Source organism: Drosophila hydei, unplaced genomic scaffold, assembly GCF_003285905.1.
Source record: "Drosophila hydei strain 15085-1641.00,03,60 unplaced genomic scaffold, DhydRS2 tig00000060-arrow-pilon, whole genome shotgun sequence".
Classification (NCBI taxonomy): Eukaryota; Metazoa; Arthropoda; class Insecta; order Diptera; family Drosophilidae; genus Drosophila; species Drosophila hydei.
The window spans coordinates 7,192,202-7,214,063 of NW_022045656.1; the positions used below are offsets into that span (position 1 = coordinate 7,192,202).

Below are 21,862 nucleotides of genomic sequence, written 5' to 3' on the forward strand. Positions count from 1 at the left end.
ATTAGTAAAGCAAAATGGCACAAAGAGATTACATCGCTTGAAGATTTATTCGCAATATACTTCATTTTTCATATCGGCAAATTCTTATAACTCGATTATTTTATAAATAAATATTTAGAAGAATGGGCCACTTAGGGGCTCTCACATAATATGTATTAACGAGTATCGTTTCCCCCTCAAACTATTTTTATTGGTAAATTCTAGCAAAAACATTTAGTTTTTTTCAGAGAATATCATTATCCTTCATACTTGAGCTAAAAATGCTGGCATGATCCAAGGCCGACTCGCTGTCTGCACCTTGGGCGCCAACATTGCAATTCATATCGCAAAATCAATAACTGTTTTATAATGTGGCACTGCAAACGGGTGAAGGTGAAGGGGCAATAATAGCAACAACAATGACATTGTCGTTGTAATGGCGTCAGAGCCTCAATCTAACCTTAACACAAACAGCTGGCAGCGCTGCTGAATAACTACGCAGCTGAACAACAACAGGAACAGCATCATAAGCATAGACATCAACATAATCATGATGGCAAACTGACTGCCCTCGAGTGTTTTATCCTTGACAAATCCTTGTGCAACAATCAACAGCAACAGCAGCAGCAGCAGCAGCAGCTAGCAAATGAAAAAAGAAATTCTGAAATGCTGCAAAAAACATGCTAGAACATTAGAGGGGAATTGCAGGCGAGTAGTTAACAATGCCAAATGCGCAGCAAATGTCTGAATGAATGCACGAATGAATGCCATCGGTGGAGTGAGTTACAAGTGATGAATGAGACAAGCCTCGCCTCCCACAACTACTTTCATTTGTGCCCACACATAGGCACATAGACGATATGTCTTGGTGTAAGTGACACTGACAATGGCGCAAATCGTGGCTTTAATATGAATCTGAATCCCAGACAACGCCAAACTATACTTGCCTAGACACAAATAACAAAAGACAAGACAAGCAGTCGCAATTATTAATAGGTTTCAAGGCAATTTTCTATTTTCCACAGAAAAGTTATTCATATAGTCACAGAGAAGGCAACAATTTAGCCATTTCCTTAGTCGACTTTTAAGTAACGTAAATTCTGATCCACTGTGACTTACGTCTATTGGTCTGTGGACAAACAAGCTAAAACGTTACAAACCAATATTTCAGTTTAGCAAGTGAACGAGCCTTTCAGTTTAGCGAATGAACGAATCCTTCAGCATCAAATTACAACTGTCTAGTTATGCACGTGAACAAGTCTTTCAGCTTAGCGAGTGAACGGGGTTTTCAGCTTAGTGGGAACGAATCTTTCGGTTTAGTGAATAATCGAGTTTTTCACCTTCGAGCTATAACTGTAAAATTAAGCAAGTGAACGAGTCTTTCAGCTTAGCGAGTGAATGGGCTTTTCAGCTTAGTATGAGGGCGAATCTTTCAACTTAAAAGATAAACGAGTTTTTCAACTTCGAGCTATAACTGTATAACTGTATATATATAGTAAAGTTAGCAAGTGACCGAGTCTTTCAGCGAGTGAATGGGCTTTTCAGCTTAGTGAGTAAACGAATATTTTATGTGTTTAACGAATAAACGAGTTCTACAGTATAGCGAATGAACGAATTCTTCAGCTTACCGAGATGACTAGCCTTTCAGTTAAGTGAGCGAACGACTCTTTCAATTTAGCGTATGAACAATTCTTTCAGTTTAGCGAGGTTACAACTCACCTAGTTTAGAATAGGCAGAAGGAGCCATGACTAATCCCATATATTCTTGGTCAGGATGACAAGGAGAGTCGACTTAGCCCAGTTCGTCTGACTGTCTGTCCGTCAGTCGTACATGAAATGCGTCGATCTTAGCTCCTATGAGACCTACATACAGTTTATTTTGGATATCCAATCCATTTGTCCACAAATTTTTTTGTAATTTGTTTGCTAAAATGATTTTCCACAACAATGTTCCAAAAATGTTTAACTCTCTGCATTAAATATTTTAACTTTTTGATAGCAATTTTCTAATCTTTGCGTCATCCGCAAAAAATGTCAACAATTACAAGTAACGCAGCACCCAGAACTGCGACATGCCAAGCGTGTGCTACACTCATTTATAGTCAGCTTCATCCGCGCAAGCCGCAACGTTGACTCTTCGGGCTAAAAATAGGCACATGGGCGAGTGCAGGCAGCAGACAAACAATTTCGTCGAACATAAAATCGAGCACAACTTAATTAAATGTTGAAAGCGCGACCACAGAAACTGCGGTCGGGACCAGGTGTGAAACGCGAGCAGATAGGCAAAGGGAGTAAAGGTGAGAGTTGGTCGAATGACAAGTGGTGGGGTAACGCAAGACGTTGACAAACGCCTGACTTCATTTTCGGTAGATGGCTGTTGGAAATTAGCAAAGCTGTCAACTGTCAGCGGGTGGAGAATCTCCAGCGGGGTAGTGGAATGAGTATGAGTGTGTGGGTGTGTGCATGGAGTGTAGAAATATGTCTACAACTTCATGGCTGGCAGGCAACGGTAAGACAATGTGTCTCACCTGCTCTTCAACACCTTGAATCCTCTGTGGAACTTGCCGCCCCTAAAAACGAACTTGAGCTTGAGACACGCATGAGTGCGGCAAGTGCATGTGTTTGTGTGTGATTGTAAATTATGGCATGTCTACATCCGCTTGCCGCTGCTTGTCAGCCTGCCTGCCTGCTACCTGCTGCCCTTTGCCCTTTAGCCCTGCTTGTCCCGATGTTTGTAATTTGTTAATTTCCCGCATTTAGAAATTAATTTTCACTTCATGCGCCGCCAAGCAGACAACAGCAGACACAACGTCGAGTCAAGTTGACTACAGTGTCGCACATAAGTATGCTTTAATGTTCCACAGTACAACAACCAACGCAGGCGTTGGCAACATTTTATATTTAAATACTTTTCTTGTTCCCATTAATTGGTGCGCTTTGCTTTATATATATGTTTAAAAAATATATAAAAAAAAATTATAATAATAATAATAATAATAATAATATTAATAATAATAATAGTAATAACTATAATAATAATATTAATAATAATAATAATAATAATAATAAGAATAATAATAATAAAATTATAATAACAACAGCGTCTTAAGGGTGTTAAGTTCTGAATGCTTGTGTATTTGCTTTTACTTTTAATTTTATTATATGAAATACTGATTGAGTCTGCACAATATTTTTTGTAATTAAAGTAGGCGTGTGCACAATTTTCCATTTGCCTCGCCCGAAAAATTTGATATAGCCACTAGACTGTTTGCTTTTGAGTTATAGTGATGTCTAAATTTTAGCAGTGTGTAGAATTATATTACCCGCTTTTTTCTGATTTTATTATTCGGCAACTTTACAACTAAATTCTTTTAAATTCAAGATGTCCTTGTCAAAATTATCCTCAATTACTCTAAATAAGATCGTTTATAGAGGTTTATTATTTATGCATGATTGTGTGGACCGATCTCATCAGCCGGTCTTTAGAAGCAATATGCGGAGACTATCGTCCAAAAGCTCTGGCACCACAAAATCCTCTGATGCTTCCAATTGTGCAAAGAATAAGGAAAATAAGTCTGCTGCAATCGATAGAAAGAAGGATCAGGCAAAAATAGAAGCATACGAGAAGAAATGTATGGAAATTCAAAAAAAGGCCCTAGACGAAGAGATCAAAAACTTATCCACGCTAGACAAAAAATTAATTCAGAGCATGATGCAGTGTCTAGCAGAGGGTATGAAAAAAGCGTGTAAGGAACGGGCTGAAAAAAAAATTGCTGAAGATAAAGTCATCGATGCCCAATGTTTAGAGTTAGCCAAAATGGACAAGCTTCGAGCTTTGGTAAAGAAGTTTGAGGAAAAATCCAAAGCGAGTCCTTGCCCTAAGAGCAACTCTAAAACAAAATCATCTAAAGGGCAAAATAACCAAGGCAAACAGAAAGGTGGAGAGGATAAAAGTAAGAAATCGACTAAAAATAATGAAAAAGAAAAAGCCGGTAGTAAGCAAGATAAGAGCGGTAAGGATCCTATAGAAACAATATGTGATTCTTTAAAAGATAAGAAACCTGCGAAAGGAAAGCCAACAAATAAGTTCACGTTGAAATTTGAAAAATGCTTAAGAAACGAATGGGCCAATGTTTGTCAATGTCGCAAAAAATTTAGTATAATAGAGAAAAAGAAACTTGCAAAATTTCATAAAAACTTAGATGCAGAGTTTAAAAAAATATGCCCAGAGAAAGTTGAGAAAGAATTATGCAAGGAACTTGCGCAAGAAAAATCAAAGAAATCTAAAGAACAGAAAAAAGCTAAGAAAGAGAAGAAAGCTAAGAGCCCAGAGGAGGAGAAAAAGCAAACCGAACTTAAAAAAGAATTGCTTAAACAACAACAAAAAGAAGAAGAACTTATAAAATGTGAACTGAGAGATCTGAAAAAAAAATGCCAAGAGGCCGCTAAAAAGAAAGAAGAGGCTGCGAAAAAGGTGGCTGAACAAAAAAAATCTGCAGACTCGGCTAAAAAGTCGGGTGCGAAAAAATCTGGAGAATCTCCCAAAGAAAAGAAACCTGCAAATGCTGCTACACAAAGCAAAAAAGCGACCCAGAGCAAAAAAACAGATCCTGCAGCAAATAAAAAGCAGAAGGCTGATGGCAAAAAGCCTGTAAAGGGTGACAGCAAAAAGCCTGTAAAGGGTGATGGTAAGCAGCCTGCACAGAAGGGTGATGGCAAGCAGACTGCACAGAAGGGTGATGGTAAGCAGACTGCACAGAAGGGTGATGGTAAGCAGACTGCACAGAAGGCTACACAGAAAAAGGAGGGATCTGAAAAGAAACAGTGTGAAGAGAGGGCTAAGAAAGAGAAGGAAGCTGCTGAAAAGAAACAGTGTGAAGAGAGGGCTAAGAAAGAGAAGGAAGCTGCTGAAAAGAAACAGTGTGAAGAGAGGGCTAAGAAAGAAAAGGAAGCGGCTGAAAAGAAACAGTGTGAAGAGAGAGCTAAGAAAGAGAAGGAAGCTGCTGAAAAGAAACAGTGCGAGGAGAGGGCTAAGAAAGAGAAGGAAGCCGCTGAAAAGAAACAGTGCGAGGAGAGGGCTAAGAAAGAAAAGGAAGCCGCTGAAAAGAAACGGTGTGAAGAGAGGGCTAAGAAAGAGAAGGAGGCTGCTGAAAAGAAACAGTGTGAAGAAAGGGCTAAGAAAGAGAAGGAAGCTGCTGAAAAGAAACAGTGTGAGGAGAGGGCTAAGAAAGAAAAGGAAGCGGCTGAAAAGAAACAGTGCGAGGAGAGGGCTAAGAAAGAAAAGTTAGCCGCTGAAAAGAAACAGTGTGAGGAGAGGGCTAAGAAAGAGAAGGAAGCGGCTGAAAAGAAACGGTGTGAAGAGCGGGCTAAAAAAGAAAAGGAAGCGGCTGAAAAGAAAAAGAAAGATGAGAAAGCTAAAAAAGAGAAGGAAGCGGCTGAAAAGAAAAAGTGTGAAGAGCGGGCTAAAAAAGAAAAGGAAGCGGCTGAAAAGAAGCAGTGTGAAGAGCGGGCTAAAAAAGAAAAGGAAGCGGCTGAAAAGAAAAAGAAAGATGAGAAAGCTAAAAAAGAGAAGGAAGCAGCTGAAAAGAAACGGTGTGAAGAGCGGGCTAAAAAAGAGAAAGAAGCGGCTGAAAAGAAACGGTGTGAAGAGCGGGCTAAAAAACAAAAGGAAGCGGCTAGAAAGAAATTGGCTGCAGATAAGAAAAAAACTGCTGCCAAAAAATCTCCAAATGCTGCTCAAAACAAAGACAAAAAAGGTAGCAAAACCAACGCCCAAAATAATCGGAAGCAGAAGGGTCCTAAACAGAGTGGCAAAGATGTGGCCCTGGAAAATAAGAAAAGGAAGGAAGCTCTTAACAATAGGCAAAAGAAAGCGGCTGCGTTGAGGAAGAAGTGTGCCAAGACGGATAAAAAATCGTCGAAGAACGACAAAAATTCGAAACCGAAATAAGCGTATTTAAATTAAGAACATGCGGAATAGGTTTCAAAATTGTTGTTTGTTAATTTAGATTCCATTCAAACAAATTTGTGCCATGTTAAACCAGATCAGATTGAGACAAGGTTCTCAAATATTAGCTTAAGTGAGAAATAAATCATTAGTATTTAAAATTTGTATTTTTATTTAGTCTGTATATACTTGCATTTTGTGCAGGGTTTAGGGCTTAAGGCTTAAAATTCTAGTGTACCTTTGTTGCCAACTGCGTTGTGTTAAAAAAAACCATTAAGACATTAGCCTAGATTCAGCGGTATTATGTAACGTTTGGTTGTAGACAGCTACAGTCATGCATATTGAAGAATTGGTACGTCTAATGCACTTTCTTGACTTAGCTATAAATGTTGAGGCCATTGTCGTGGCAATTGTCACACTCCTAGAATAAAGTGAATACTTCTGTGCATTACATGTGCTCTGTTGGAAGTGGATCTTATGTTCTCAAGTTTACAAATAGATTTAGCTTTTAGACTACAGGAATGTGTGTGTGTAAAATATTGGTAAACATGGCGCAATTAGGTCTTGTGGAGTTCGGGGAAATCAGATGAAAGACCACCGGCGCATAAAGTGTACAATAAATGGAATTTGTGCAATGCGTGTGTGATTTGTATTGCAATAAGAGAATGTTTGAACTATTTGCTTCGTCCAAAGATTAATCTTTTAACAAGATTATTACTTAAACACAAAAACACAAAAACACAACAAAGAAGGCGCGTTGTTTTAAAAAAAATAGTGATTTTAAAATAGTTCTATTAAACACATTCGAGCTCTAGCAATGTCTAAATTTAAAACAAAAAACTTACTTTTTTAATTTAAACTTTTTGGTTTTGCCTTTGGCACTAAATTTTGAAAACATTTTCTGATGTCTTTGTGTAGATGCTCCTCCATTTGTCTGAGGAAGCCCATCCTTAGAAGTTTTACTTTTCTTAACAAGTATATAGACCAGTCACAACATTCAGGTGGTCTTAGCAGCTTCCAGCGGCTATCTTTCAGTAATACTGGAAAAAATGAATCAACGGACGACTCGAACCAGATCAGGTGTGATGCAGACAAGACAGCGGCAGATAAGAAAAAACAGAAACAGAAAGAAGAAGAACAAGCTAAAATAAGGGAATACAAGAGGGAATGCTTAAAGGTTCAAAAAAGAGTATTAGCGGAAGAAATACGATGTTCAGGCGAAAAAGACAGAATATTAATTCAGGGTATGATGAAATGCCTGACCGATGGTATGAAAAAGGCATGTACAAAAATAGCCAAAGCTAAACTCATTGCCGATAAAGAGCTTGCAGTCCAGTGTGCAGCACTATCTAAAAAAGACAAAGTTAAAGCATTGTTAAAGAAATGCGAAAGAGAAAAGTCAAAGGAAAAAGAATGCAATCAAAACTCACCAGCTGAGGGGGACAAGGATCGGACAAAGAAAGGAAAGACCAAAGGTAAATCTGGGGGTGGTAATAAGAAAAGATCGACTAAAGAAAACCGCGCTAAAAAAGGAAAGAAACTGGTTAAAAATAGATTCACTCAAAAATTAGAGCACTGCATCAAGAGCGAATGGGCAGATGTTTGTGAATGTCGTCAAAATTTTACAGAAGATGAAAGGAAAAGACTTGCAGCATCTTACAAATGCATGGGGACTAAAATTAAAAGTATTTGCAGAAAAAGGGTAATAGCCGAAATGTGCAAAGCAGCTGGATATGTCAAATCTAGCGAACCCAAAAAGAAAGGGAAAAAGAAAAAGAACGATGAAAAAAAAGAAAAGGAACTGGAGAGGGAAATACTAAAAGAACAAGCAGAGGAAGAAGCAAAAATCAGAGGTGTGGTAAAAGAAGTAAAGAAGAAATGCAAAGAAAAGGCTCTTAAGAAAAAATGTAAGGACTTAGGTAGAAAAATGAAGGAAGAAGCTGAAAAGAAGAAGTGTGCAGCCTTAGCAAAAAAACAGAAGGAAGAAGATGAAAAGAAAGCGTGTAAGGAGTTAGCAAAAAAGAAAAAGGAAGCAGACGAAAAGAAAAAGTGCGAAGAAGCTGCTAATAAGGAGAAGAAAGCAGCTGAAAAGAAAAAGTGTGAAAAAGCTGCTAAAGAGAGGAAAGAAGCAGCTGAAAAGAAAAAGTGCGAAGAGGCTGCCAAAAAAGAGAAGGAAGCAGCTGAAAGGAAAAAGTGTGAGGAATTAGCCAAAAACATAAAGAAAGCAGCTGAAAAGAAAAAGTGCAAAGAAGCTGCTAAAAAGGAAAAGGAAGCAGCTGAAAGGAAAAAGTGTGAGGAACTAGCTAAAAAGATAAAGAAAGCAGCTGAAAAGAAAAAGTGCGAAGAGACTGCCAAAAAGGAGAAGGAAGTAGCTGAAAGGAAAAAGTGTGAGGAATTAGCCAAAAAGATGAAGAAAGCAGAGATAAAGAAAAAGTGCAAAAAATTAGCTAAAAAGGAGAAGGAAACAGCTGAAAAGAAAAAGTGTGAAAAAGCTGCTAAAAAGAGGAAAGAAGCAGCTGAAAAGAAAAAGTGCGAAAAGGCTGCTAAAAAGAAGAAAGAAGCAGCTGAAAAGAAAAAGTGTGAAAACGCTGCTAAAAAGAGGAAAGAAGCAGCTGAAAAGAAAAAGTGCGAAGAGGCTGCCAAAAAAGAGAAGGAAGTAGCTGAAAGGAAAAAGTGTGAGGAATTAGCCAAAAAGATAAAGAAAGCAGCTGAAAAGAAAAAGTGCAAAGAAGCTGCTAAAAAGGAAAAGGAAGCAGCTGAAAGGAAAAAGTGTGAGAAATTAGCTAAAAAGATAAAGAAAGCAGCTGAAAAGAAAAAGTGCGAAGAGACTGCCAAAAAGGGGAAGGAAGTAGCTGAAAGGAAAAAGTGTGAGGAATTAGCCAAAAAGATAAAGAAAGCAGAGATAAAGAAAAAGTGCAAAAAATTAGCTAAAAAGGAGAAGGAAACAGCTGAGAAGAAAAAGTGTGAAAAAGCTGCTAAAAAGAGGAAAGAAGCAGCTGAAAAGAAAAAGTGTGAAAAAGCTGCTAAAAAGAGGAAAGAAGCAGCTGAAAAGAAAAAGTGTGAAAAATCTGCTAAAAAGAGGAAAGAAGCAGCTGAAAAGAAAAAGTGTGAAAAAGCTGCTAAAGAGAGGAAAGAAGCAGCTGAAAAGAAAAAGTGTGAGGAATTAGCCAAAAAGATAAAGAAAGCAGCTGAAAAGAAAAAGTGCAAAGAAGCTGCTAAAAAGGAAAAGGAAGCAGCTGAAAGGAAAAAGTGTGAGAAATTAGCTAAAAAGATAAAGAAAGCAGCTGAAAAGAAAAAGTGCGAAGAGACTGCCAAAAAGGGGAAGGAAGTAGCTGAAAGGAAAAAGTGTGAGGAATTAGCCAAAAAGATAAAGAAAGCAGAGATAAAGAAAAAGTGCAAAAAATTAGCTAAAAAGGAGAAGGAAACAGCTGAGAAGAAAAAGTGTGAAAAAGCTGCTAAAAAGAGGAAAGAAGCAGCTGAAAAGAAAAAGTGTGAAAAAGCTGCTAAAAAGAGGAAAGAAGCAGCTGAAAAGAAAAAGTGTGAAAAATCTGCTAAAAAGAGGAAAGAAGCAGCTGAAAAGAAAAAGTGCGAAGAGGCTGCCAAAAAAGAGAAGGAAGTAGCTGAAAGGAAAAAGTGTGAGGAATTAGCCAAAAAGATAAAGAAAGCAGCTGAAAAGAAAAAGTGCAAAGAAGCTGCTAAAAAGGAAAAGGAAGCAGCTGAAAGGGAAAAGTGTGGGGAATTAGCCAAAAAGATAAAGAAAGCATCGGAAAAGAAAAAGTGCAAAAAATTAGCTAAAAAGGAGAAGGAAACAGCTGAGAAGAAAAAGTGTGAAAAAGCTGCTAAAAAGAGGAAAGAAGCAGCTGAAAAGAAAAAGTGTGCAGAAGCTGCTAAAAAAGAAAAAGAAGCAGCTGAAAAGAAAAAGTGCGAAGAGGCTGCCAAAAAAGAGAAGGAAGCAGCTGAAAGGAAAAAGTGTGAGGAATTAGCCAAAAAGATAAAGAAAGCAGCGGAAAAGAAAAAGTGCAAAAAATTAGCTAAGAAAAAGAAAGCGGGTGAAAAGAATAAGTTAAAAAAGGGTAATAAAAAAGGAAAGAAAGCTTTAAAGGAAAAGAAAAAGTGTAGGGAATTAGCTAAAAAGAAAGCGGCTGAAAAGAAAAAGTGCAAAGAAGCTGCCAAAAAAGAGAAGGAAGCAGCTGAAAAGAAAAAGTGTGAAAAAACTGCTAAAAAGAGGAAAGAAACAGCTGAAAAGAAAAAGTGTGAAAAAGCTGCTAAAAAGAGGAAACAAGCAGCTGAAAAGAAAAAGTGTGAAAAAACTGCTAAAAAGAGGAAAGAAGCAGCTGAAAAGAAAAAGTGTGCAGAAGCTGCTAAAAAAGAAAAAGAATTAGCTGAAAAGAAAACGTGCGAAGAGGCTGCCAAAAAAGAGAAGGAAGTAGCTGAAAGGAAAAAGTGTGAGGAATTAGCCAAAAAGATAAAGAATGCAGCTGAAAAGAAAAAGTGCAAAGAAGCTGCTAAAAAGGAAAAGGAAGCAGTTGAAAGGAAAAAGTGTGAGGAATTAGCCAAAAAGATAAAGAAAGCAGCCGAAAAGAAAAAGTGCAAAAAATTAGCTAAAAAGGAAAAAAAAGCGGGGGAAAAGAATAAGTTGAAGAAGAAAGCTGGTAAGGGAAAGAAAAAATGTAAAAAATTAGGTAAAAAGTCAAAGAGAGCAGCTGAAAAGAAAAAGTGTGCAGAAGCCGCCAAAAAGGAGAAAGAAGCAGCTACAAAGAAAAAGTGTGAAGAGAGGGCTAAGAAACAAAAGGAAGCCGCTGAAAAGAAACAGTGTGAAGAGAGGGCTAAGAAATTAAAGGAAGCCGCTGAACAGAAACAGTGTGAAGAGAGGGCTAAGAAATTAAAGGAAGCCGCTGAAAAGAAACAGTGCGAAGAGAGGGCTAAGAAATTAAAGGAAGCCGCTGAACAGAAACAGTGTGAAGAGAGGGCTAAGAAATTAAAGGAAGCCGCTGAACAGAAACAGTGTGAAGAGAGGGCTAAGAAATTAAAGGAAGCCGCTGAAAAGAAACAGTGCGAAGAGAGGGCTAAGAAAGAAAAGGAAGCCGCTGAAAAGAAACAGTGCGAAGAGAGGGCTAAGAAAGAAAAGGAAGCCGCTGAAAAGAAACGGTGTGAAGAAGCTGCCAAAAGGGAGAAGGAAGCTGCTGAGAAGAAAAAGTGTGCAGAAGCTGCTAAAAAAGAGAAAGAAGCAACTGAGAAGCAAAAATGTGCAGAAGCCGCCAAAAAAGAGAAGGAAGCCGCTGAAAAGAAAAAATGTGCAGAAGCTGCTAAAAGAGAAAAAGAAGCTGCTCAAAAGAAAAAGTGTGCTGATCTAGCTAAAAAAGAGCAGGAACCAGCTGAAATGAAAAAGTGCGAAGAAGCTGCCAAAAAAGAGAAGGAAGCAGCTGAGAAGCAAAAATGTGCAGAAGCTGCCAAAAAAGAGAAGGAAGCCGCTGAGAAGAAAAAATGTGCAGAAGCCGCCAAAAAAGAGAAGGAAGCCGCTGAAAAGAAAAAATGTGCAGAAGCTGCTAAAAAAGAAAAAGAAGCTGCTCAAAAGAAAAAGTGTGCTGATCTAGCTAAAAAAGAGCAGGAAGCAGCTGAAAAGAAAAAGTGTGCAGAAGCTGCTAAGAAAGAGAAGGAAGCCGCTGAGAAGAAAAAGTGTGCAGAAGCTGCCAAAAAAGAGAAGGAAGCAGCTGAAAAGAGAAAATGCGAAAAAGCTGAAAAGGCAGCAGCTCTTAAAAGGCAATGCGCAAAGCTTGTTATAAGAGCAAAGGAAGCGGCTCTAAGGAAGAAATGTGCGATAATTGCTAAAAAAGCAAAAATGGCGGCTGAAAAGAAAGAATGCGAAAAATTAGCTAAAAAGGCAAAGGAGGCGATAGAGTGGAAAAAGTGTGCAAAATTGGCTAAAAAGAAAAGGGAAGCTGAGAAGAAGAAGTGTGCCAAATTGGCTAAAAAGGAAAAAGAGGCGGCTGAGAAGAAAAAGAGGTGTAAAGATTTGGCCAAAAATAAAAAGAAAGGACACAAAAAGAAGGGCCGAAACGAAAATCGGAAGAAACGGACTGACTGCTAGGAAAAAAGCCGCCAAAAGTATGAAGCTAGAAATTGTTTAAAATCAACAATAGTGGAAAAGAAAAGATTAAGAAGGCTACTGAGACTAATGGGAAGGAAGCATCGAAAAAGAACAAGGACAACTGATCAGAAATAAGCTAAGGACGCCACGGACTTTTAGAATTAAAATCTTATATTTGTATACAATAAATTTTTAGTCACGAACGTTTAACCCAGTATGATTTAAAGCTCAATTAGAAATATATAGATGAAATAGAAATGTATTTGTTATAAAGTACAGATCAATAAATTAATTTTAAAATTTATGATAAATTTTAAAATTTACAATTTAATTATCAACCGTTTTTACTATTTGCAGTGTTAGGGAGGCTAACCTAATTTCCATACCTTAAGTTTGAGGGCTAAAATATGAAAACATTTGTATTAATCGATCAATCCTTAACAAACTATTTCAAGTAATTGTACGCGTTTTTGGGAAAAATTGTCACAATCGAATTAACTCAGTAAATAAAAATTGTGCAATCACCGAGTTTGGCGATAGACAAGAATGCATTTGTGCACATGTATTGGAAAAAAGCGTAAGCTTGCAGCTGATTGCACGTGCATACACAGTATATTAATTAATTTATTTAAATTATAGAATACGTAACGCCATTTATTAAACGTTGAAAACATTAGAAAGGTACATGGCTCACTTTTAAATCGGTTGACGGGTTAAAAAGTTACGTGCTTTTTAATGATATGTTTTTGTGCTTGTGTCGTAAAAATACAATGGGACACAGAGCAAATATTAATTTTTTTTGTTTCTCCTGATCTATCACCATACGACTGTTATCTGTGCAGAAACTGAAAATTGCCTTAAAAGGAGCGTTTTACGATGATGTTCAAGCCATTCAAGCAGCCGTGACACAGGCGTTAAAGAACATTCCATTAGATGCCATAAATATAAATAAGTTTATCGTTCTAAAGGTTGTATGGAGTTAAATATAGACTTTTTCGAATAAAAAATCACTATTCTATATCTTAAAAGTCCCCTTATTCATTGAACATACTGTGCATGCTAATTGGCCAATCGTTTTGTTTAATAACTTCGTATTGCTTAACAGATTTCGATGATTATATGATATATTCTGCATATTCTATTGCAATAATGAAAAAATATAAAATTTTCACCATATTGGACATATTTGCAATTGAGCTTCAATTTAAAGAAATTATAGGAAATAGTTATTGATTATTTACAAATCTAGATATAAGTGCTGTATACGGACCAGCAGATAAAGTTCATGGTTTCGTACAGAAAGACAGACAGATCTCACACGACTCAGCTCGTCGTCCTGATCAAGAATATTTTTATAGGTTTCACATACTCTAACAATGCCGTTATACCCTGCTATGTTGCATAAAGTCCCACTGCAATTCTTGCGCATATAACATTATCATTAAAGTGCTCTACTTAAGAGTTCATTGCTACTATTGTATATTTTGTGTTACTATAGAAAAGGAACGAACAGGATATAGAAGACCATAATCGACGTGGTTACAGGCTGCATGTGTCATATAAAATCAAATCAAGACTATAAATTTACGTACTCCGTTGTATAATTTCTTAGTAGAATCAATGAAAAAATTACAGAAGCTTTTACCAATCGGTCGAATAGAAGCTCATTCTTAATAGGTATACATACATACAAGCCAATTATCCTATTGCCCAAAGCGCATATTTATCTCCGATTTGCATTCGGTTAAAATTTTGAAGACACTTTGTTTACAAATCAAAATTGAGTTTGTCAAGGCATGCTGATCCCATTTCAATTTCATAAGAGTTCTCTCAGATTTATATATTAATTCAGTCTCAAATAGGGAAGCATCTGGTTTAGGTTTTTTTCGAGTATACAAATTTTCAAAATTTAATAGTTAAAAAAAAAAAAAAAATTAAAAAAATTTTCATTTAGTGTTTTTATATTGTAGTTTGGTACATAAATTAATATATCAAAATTCACCATGCTTCTAAGTCGGTTTGCCTGTGCTCTTCCACGTAAAGTCGTTGCCAAAAGCGTTTCCACCTTAAATGGACACGTCGATAAAAAATGTCTAGTTCGGTCATCGTTTGATAGTTATCAGCGATTCTCATTTAGCAAACAATGTGATGATGAAAAGAAAAAGGCGGAAGAAGCTGCGAAAAAGAAGTGTGAAGAGGCTGCTGCAAAGAAAAAGTGCGAAGAGAGGGCTAAGAAAGAAAAGGAGGCAGCTGAAAAGAAAAAGTGCGAAGAAGCTGCTAAAAAGAAAAAAGAAGAAGCTGCAAAGAAGTGTGCAGAGCTTGCTAAGAAACAAAAAGAAGCGGCTGAAAAGAAAAAGTGTGAAGAGGCTGCCTTGAAGAGGAAGTGTGAAGAAGCTGCCAGAAAAGAAAAAGAAGCGGCTGCCAAGAAAGAAGCTGAACTCAATAAAAAGTGTGCTGCTCTTCAGTTGAAGAAAAAATGTGCTGAGGCTGCAAAGAAAAAGGCTGCCAAGGCTGCTGCAAAGAAAAAATGTGCAGAGGCAAAAAAGAAGGCTGAAGAGGCCGCTCTAAACAAAAAGTGTGCAGAAGCTGCTCTAAAAGAAAAGTGCAAAAAGAGTGGTAAGAAAGGTTGTAAAAAGGGAAAGAGTGACTAAGGCAAAAAAGCAAAATAGATATGTGGAACCCTTCTAAATATATACAAATCAGAAACGTAAAAGTGACTATATGGTTCAAAAGGGGTCCGGGGAAGTATGGAGTAAGCAAAATTTCTTAAGACTGCTAGGGATAACATTGAAAAGACATAACATTAAAAAAAAGAAAAAGTTTTCCGTTACAAAATCCGTATATGCATCCAGATATCAGATTAATAAAGGAATATGCTGTAATAAAGTATGGAAAATATCCTAAATTTTTAATTGATCTTAATGTATTTTACACAAGTGGCAATGATTAATTTGTAAAGCACAAAAGGAAGAAATTCTACTATCCCGGAGAATCCATTGTCTTTTGGTAAATGTTTTAGGTGGTTTAATGACATTACAGTAATAAAAAAGAACGCTTTACTTTCTGAAGCCATCCAGATTAAAGATTAATAAAAAAAAGAAATGTGCTGTAATAAACTATATAAAGAACTAAAAATTCTGTGCAAGCGTATTTAAATGCTTCACGTACTTTTTGGTTAAATCCAACCGACGATGCTTACTCAAATAGTGGGACTGGTTGTATTAATATTTATGATTGTATAAATAGAATTTATTTAACACACCGGTGGCAAGGTAAGATGTTAATCAATTTCTAAGCTTTAATCGGCGGTGGTTAGGCTTGATCACAAGGCAGAAATTCTAGTAACGCAAAATCTATTACCCATTACACGACATATAGTATCTTTTGTGGATAATTTTTTGGCAATTGAGGGATGATAATATTATGAATTATTGGTGAAAAGGCTAATTAACCATTCTTAAGAATTTGAGACGAAGTGCCTCTACATATAAATTCACGATTTATGACTACATGAAAGACTTATGAGGTCTGCCAATTAACCTAATCGAAAATTATCCTATTTCAAAAATTAAAAAAAAAAACACTGTTTACAACTTTAAATAGACTTTTTCAAGGCTTGCTGATCCCATTTCCATTTCATACGAGATCTTATTGATTATTATATTTCTCCAGTCTCAAATAGTCAACCATCTGACAAAAATCATTTTCGCATTTAAAATTTTCAAAATTTAGAGCTTTTAAAAAGGCTATTGTTTTAGTATATTGTAGATTGATAAACGAATTTATATTTCCAAATTTGCCATGCTTCTAAGTCGGTTTACTTCTGTTTTTCCACGTAATGTCATTGTCAGGGGTGTTTCCACGCTGACTAGCCATGTGGACAGAAACTATCTAGTTCGGTCTTCATTCGACAAATGTCAGCGGTTCCCATTCAGTGATTCAAAACAAGAAGCGGAAGATGTAAAGAAAAAGTGTGAAGAGGCTGCTGCAAAGAAGAAGTGTGCAGAGGCAGCCAAAAAAGAAAAGGAAGCGGCGGAGAAAAAAAAATGTGCTGAAGCCGCTAAAAAGGAGAAGGAAGCGGCGGAGAAAAAAAAATGTGCTGAAGCTGCTAAGAAAGAGCAGGAAGCTGCTCAAAAGAAAAAGTGTGCTGAATTAGCTAAAAAGGAGAAGGAAGCTGCTGAAAAGAAAAAGTGTGCAGAAGCTGCTAAAAAGGAAAAGGAAGCAGCTGAAAGGAAAAAGTGTGAAGAGGCTGCGTTTAAGCAGAAGTGCGAAGAAGCTGCCAAAAAAGAAAAAGAAGCCAAGAAAGCAGCTGAACTTCAGCAGAAGTGCGCAGCTCTTGCTAAAAAAGAAAAAGAAGCAGAAATGATGAAAAAATGCGAAGAAGCTGCCAAAAAAAAGGCTGCAGAAGAAGCTGCAAAGAAAAAGGCTGAAGAGGTTGCTGCAAAGAAAAAGGCTGACGAGGCTGCTGCAAAGAAAAAGTGTGCAGAGGCAAAGAAAAAGGCTGAGGAGGCTGCTCTTAAGAAAATGTGTGAAGAGGCTGCTCTTAAGAAAATGTGTGAAGAGGCTGCTCTGCAGAAAAAGTGTGCAGAAGCTGCTAAAAACGCTAAAAAGACCGATTCAGAAACATGAAAAGGTGGCTTAATATGTGAAACTCTTTTAAAATATATGGTGCAAAAGTAACGCTGTGATAAACAATGAAGAGAAGGGTTCACTTTATACAAAAAGTGATCTTAAAAATAATGGACGTTTGAAGCGTTAACTTTGGGCCCATATAGTTAAATGGATTACAGAACACAATGAAAAAAGAATGCTGTAATAAAGTATACGATGTGTATATAAACCCTTTTTCATTGACCGCTAATTTAGCGGTTTGGGTTAAGAGGTGTCTTGTTTACTGATCCCGCAATTTAAAGTGCTAATGGCTAATGGTTTTTAAGCGTAGCTTGAGTACTGTAAGTGTTGGCAACGTCAGATTTACTGTTTAGGTTCCTGTAATAAATGCATAAGATATTGGTGGACACTTCCCTCATTCCCCTTTCCATTAAATTCACGATTACCAGAAACTTGGGCTGAACCAAATAAAAGCATTTGGATGCCGTAATTTCAAGAAAGTTCATATCTAGATAAAAAGTTATTAAATAATGAGTTGCCATAGTAATAAAGCCCGTACTGCTGCAGCCCAAGCACAGCACATGCGTCAACAGCTTACGCATGCGCGTGTATGTATTGAATGCAATATATATATAGCGGAATCCTAGAATGTCGAGTCGTCTCAGCTAGAGAACTCTTTCGTTTATTCTATAAACATAACAATTGCAGTTTTTAGTAACACAAAAAAGGGAACGGTAGCAATGAGCTTTTGAATAGATCATTTTAACGATAAACTGATTTGCGCAAAGATTGCAGTGGGACTCAGAGAGTTTGAGAAGCGTAGCTGGTTATAACGGCATTGTTGGAACGTGTGTAACACACAGACGGAGGCGTGGCAGACCTCATATAGTACATATATTTTTGATTAGGACGACAAGCCGAGTCGATTGAAATCTGTTTAGCTTTCCGTCTGTTCGTCTGCCCGCTTATCCGTTTGTGTGAACTTTTCGATCTCAGTATCTATAAGAGACTTGAAATTTTGTAGGTCCGTGTATACCACGCGCATAACTATTCCCATTTAATTGTTATCGAATAAAATCATGACCGAAATGTAGTTAATAAATTATATCTCGTACGTCTTAAGAGCTAGAGCCTCCAAATTTTATATTTAGTTTTATGTATATTTTAAGCAATTTTAATTTTTATAGGTTTTTGGATACCTGTTCCCAGTTTTCCAAAATTCTTAAAATTTCAGTTTAGTTGGAACTAGGGTCATTAGGTGACGGCGGTTGAATCTTAACCAAGCCAATAGAAGATGTAGACCATATGCTTAAAATTTCATTAAAATCTATTAAACTAATACAGGAGTTATTAAACAAAACGTGTGGCTAATTATTCTATTTTTCCTATACGTGTGCACACATACATTCACATGCGTGTATTCTTTTCTATTCGACGAATCGAAATTGCGATTGAATTATACTGAATTATCAGCTGCTACTTAATTTCAATTTTGCAACTCTTTCTGCAAGTAGTGCAGCGACTGCGTTGATAGAGGCGGCGCTCTCAAGCGACTAGTGTTGGTAGAGTTGATGCGCGTTGCGTATTTCTACGTCGGCTCGAATCTGGGTGTTGTAATGTCAGTTTTTTTATGAATACTCGATACAAACCACGGAAAATATTTAAAAACGCAGATAGGGATGGGATCAGGGCATCTCCTAGTCTAGACTAAAGATTTCTTCCTTTTTTTTGTTTTAATTAAGAAAGAGCGGTGTTGGTAAAGCTGATGCGAGTTGCTTAAGCAATGTTGGTTCGAATATCGGTTTCGTAATATTGGTGCTTTGTAATACTAGCTAGAAATTGTCGAAAATATTGAAAAACCTAGATAGGACTGGGGTCAGGATATCTCCAAGTCCGACACCAACTGTGGAGTATATTTAAAAACGTAGCTCGGACGGGATTCAGTGTATCTCGCATTGGGGTAAAGGGTATTCCCTAGGCAGGGTACTCCCTAGGCGGGCACTTCCAACTAAACACCCCTAATCTTTTAAACACAAAAAAAAAATGCTGGGCATACTATGTTTGTCTCAATTTCATAGGTACTGATGGGGATGTTATTATTTCTTCAGTCTAACTCAATCATTCATTTGGCACAGTTCAATTTTGGTTTACAAAATTTTAAAATTGTAGAAGTTAAGCTGACATTTTCAAAACTTTAAATTTTTAAATTTTATTAAAATTTTTCAGTTTAACATGAGTTTCTTAAGTCGTTTTGTTTGCGCTGTGCCGCGCCAAGCTATTTTCAGAACTTTTTCTACTTTAACTGGTTCTTCCGGTTGCAAGTACCTACCAGAATCCACTTTTAACACTATTCAGAAGGTTTCGTTTTGTAAGAAAAGCGCCAAGGGTAAAGATGGGGATCTGAAGAAGAAGTGTGCAGAAGCTGCCAAAAAAGAGAAGGAAGCAGCTGAAAAGAAGAAGTGTGCAGAGGCCGCCAAAAAGGAGAAGGAAGCTGCTGAAAAGAAAAAGTGTGCAGAAGCTGCTAAGAAAGAGAAGGAAGCCGCTGAGAAGAAGAAATGTGCAGAAGCTGCCAAAAAAGAGAAGGAGGCTGCTGAGAAGAAGAAATGTGCAGAAGCTGCAAAAAAAGAGAAGGAGGCTGCTGAGAAGAAGAAATGTGCAGAAGCTGCCAAAAAAGAGAAGGAAGCTGCTGAGAAGAAAAAATGTGCAGAAGCTGCTCAAAAGAAAAAGTGTGCTGAATTAGCTAAAAAAGAGCAGGAAGCTGCTGAAAAGAAAAAGTGTGCAGAAGCTGCTAAAAAGGAGAAGGAAGCTGCTGAAAAGAAAAAGTGTGAAGAGAGGGCTAAGAAAGAGAAGGAAGCCGCTGAAAAGAAAAAGTGTGAAGAGAGGGCTAAGAAAGAGAAGGAAGCCGCTGAAAAGAAAAAGTGTGAAGAGAGGGCTAAGAAAGAGAAGGAAGCCGCTGAGAAAAAAAAGTGTGCAGAAGCTGCTAAGAAAGAGAAGGAAGCCGCTGAGAAGAAAAAATGTGCAGAAGCTGCTCAAAAGAAAAAGTGTGCTGAATTAGCTAAAAAAGCAAAAGAAGCTGCTGAAAAGAAAAAGTGCGCAAAGAAAGCAGGTGAAAAAGGAAGTAAACAGAGTGGTAGTGATAAGGGTAAAAAGAATGGAAAGAAAAATGATATGAAGAATAAGTGTGCAATGTTAGCTAAAAAAGCAAAGGAAGAAGCTCTTAAGAAAAAATGTGCGGCTGCACAGAAAAAGTGTGAGCCAAAGAAGTAAGTCTGTCAAAGACTACTAAGCAACATGAAAGAAAGACTTCATTTCAACCATAAGGGCTCAAAGACTCTGCCAAGGCCGCTATCACCAATGCGGCTAAATAAAACAAAGATGAGGCTCCTGAGGTACAAGGGACTGAAGTGTTGAAGTAGATTATGTAGGTTTTGCGTTTTCCAGAAGCTTTAGATGGTCGAACTGCTCGAAGATGGTAAATTTGGATAAGATATAAATTTAAACGTTATAAACTAGAGAAAGACAATAAATTATTTATTTATATTTAAACTGTAAACTTTCACTTTTCGCATAATGTAGCATTATCTTAGTGTGAAGTAGTTTCTGATTTGGTAAATTTCCATGTCGAAATTTAACCTTCCGTACAATGGTTCGTATACACTTGTTTCAGTCAAAGTGTTCTCTTCCTGCGCATGCTCATTGCGTGCTCACTGCAATTGAGTAATTTAGCATCTGAAAGCAATTGGTTTTTAAATTGGTGATCCCTCAACAGAAGAGCTATAGGTTATGCATAGGAAATATTAGTTCTTGCCCTAGCATATTGGTCGACTAAATATTTAATAAATTGTTTTTAATGCGAAAATGCTTACTTTCGATATATTTAGTATATGATTATAAATATATTAACCAACAAGCTCCATCATTGTTAATATCGATCTTATAAAACCAATTTTTAAGCTAATAAATCAGTTTGACGTATCAATCATTATTTAAGAGGTTTAAATCATTTTTATATATAAATAAAAAAAGATGTATTGTGCAAGTCAAATTACGTTAAAAAGCTTAATTCGTTTTGTCGATCGAAACTATCGTGGTATTCAATAGACTTTCAGTGATTTTTGTTTTTCAATTAAAATAACGACAATAGAAGATTGTTAAAAAAAAAAATAAAATAAAAATATGTTATAACCTGGAAAATAATTCTGAAAAAGAAGGTAAAATAATGGAAAAAAAAACCCTACAACGACAGATAAGAATGCTAATGCAGAGCTAAAGGTCGAAAGAAGAAAAACAAATATCATGTATATCAAAAACAATAAATCTCATTTATTATTGTGTCGTAGGTTTTATGATTTCTTTTATACCATAAAGTATTTATTATAAAATATATATTGTATTTCCAGTCAGTTCTATTCAGCAACAAAATATAAATTTAACGGTAGATAAGCTAGAAAACTAAAAATTAAATTATTTCACTTTCATAGTTGTTGAGATTCGCGTAAGATATGTGCAAATACACTGAGGATGGATACAAATTACTCAGTGGCTTATACGACAGATGCTTACAGATAAGACGTTGTAAGATGTAGGTTGGACTTCACCACCAATATAATACATTAATGTACATTTTATTGATCTAGAAAAATTTGCAAACATTTTTATTTTTGTTTTATTCGAATATTGAATGACAGATCGAAAAACGCCCACTGTATGCAAACCAGTTTCGGTTGGAATGCTTGCTGATTATGATTTCACTTTAGAATATGCTGTGTTGAATTTAAAAGCACCTCAGTCTAAAATAGAGAATCATCTAAAATAGGTTAGGTTCGTTTTTTAATAATGTCAAAATTTTTGCAAAAACCACAATTGAAGCAACAAAATTAACAGTTTATTATATAGATTTTGGATTTCGCACCACAAAATTATATATTAAAAGTTCACCATGTTGTTTTGCCGTTTTTATTGCGGGGTTTTGCGTAAGGCCATGTACAGAAGTATTTCCATCATAAGTGAGTCTCTGGATCCAAAGTGTTTGCCGCGAGACTCGGTAAACAACTTACAACGCATTCCGTACAGTAAGAAAAGTAATTCGGGCTCTGATTCCTGTAGTAAGAAAACAACAGATGGTCAGAAAGAACCCACGGAACATGTGGAGAATGGGAGTAGTAAAGAAGACTGTGACATTGAAAAACAAAGAGATGCAGATAAACTTAAGCTGTTCGAGGAACTATGTATGGCGG

The 21,862-nt window shown here is 36.6% G+C and overlaps 5 protein-coding genes across 9 annotated transcripts in view; all 5 read left to right on the plus strand.

Moving 5' to 3' along the window:
• The window catches only part of LOC111595466 (hemicentin-1), a 174,413-nt gene that overhangs the window by 46,866 nt on the left and 105,685 nt on the right, over positions 1-21,862 (plus strand). The gene's annotated exons all lie outside the window — the stretch shown is intronic.
• Positions 3,267-5,944, plus strand: LOC111595464 (axoneme-associated protein mst101(2)-like). 2 transcript variants are annotated; one of them, XM_030222715.1, is made up of 2 exons: positions 3,267-4,831; positions 4,880-5,944. In XM_030222715.1, exons 1-2 carry the CDS (start codon positions 3,362-3,364, stop codon positions 5,927-5,929), a joined length of 2,520 nt encoding a protein of 839 aa, XP_030078575.1. In that variant the 5' UTR covers positions 3,267-3,361; the 3' UTR covers positions 5,930-5,944. The 2 variants fall into 2 exon arrangements, with proteins under 2 accessions (XP_030078575.1, XP_023164995.2); XM_023309227.2 differs by having other exon boundaries at positions 3,268-5,944.
• LOC115483802 (axoneme-associated protein mst101(2)-like) lies at positions 7,854-12,405 on the plus strand. The gene is made up of 5 exons (XM_030226121.1): positions 7,854-8,121; positions 8,659-9,254; positions 9,345-9,999; positions 10,609-11,314; positions 12,372-12,405. Exons 1-5 carry the CDS (start codon positions 7,854-7,856, stop codon positions 12,403-12,405), a joined length of 2,259 nt encoding a protein of 752 aa, XP_030081981.1.
• LOC111595481 (axoneme-associated protein mst101(3)) lies at positions 15,746-16,848 on the plus strand. The gene has a single exon (XM_023309251.2). It carries the CDS (start codon positions 15,816-15,818, stop codon positions 16,641-16,643), a length of 828 nt encoding a protein of 275 aa, XP_023165019.1. The 5' UTR covers positions 15,746-15,815; the 3' UTR covers positions 16,644-16,848.
• On the plus strand, positions 18,794-20,135 carry LOC111595477 (axoneme-associated protein mst101(1)-like). The gene has a single exon (XM_023309244.2). The coding sequence runs from the start codon at positions 18,858-18,860 to the stop codon at positions 19,890-19,892; it is 1,035 nt and encodes a 344-aa protein (XP_023165012.2). The 5' UTR covers positions 18,794-18,857; the 3' UTR covers positions 19,893-20,135.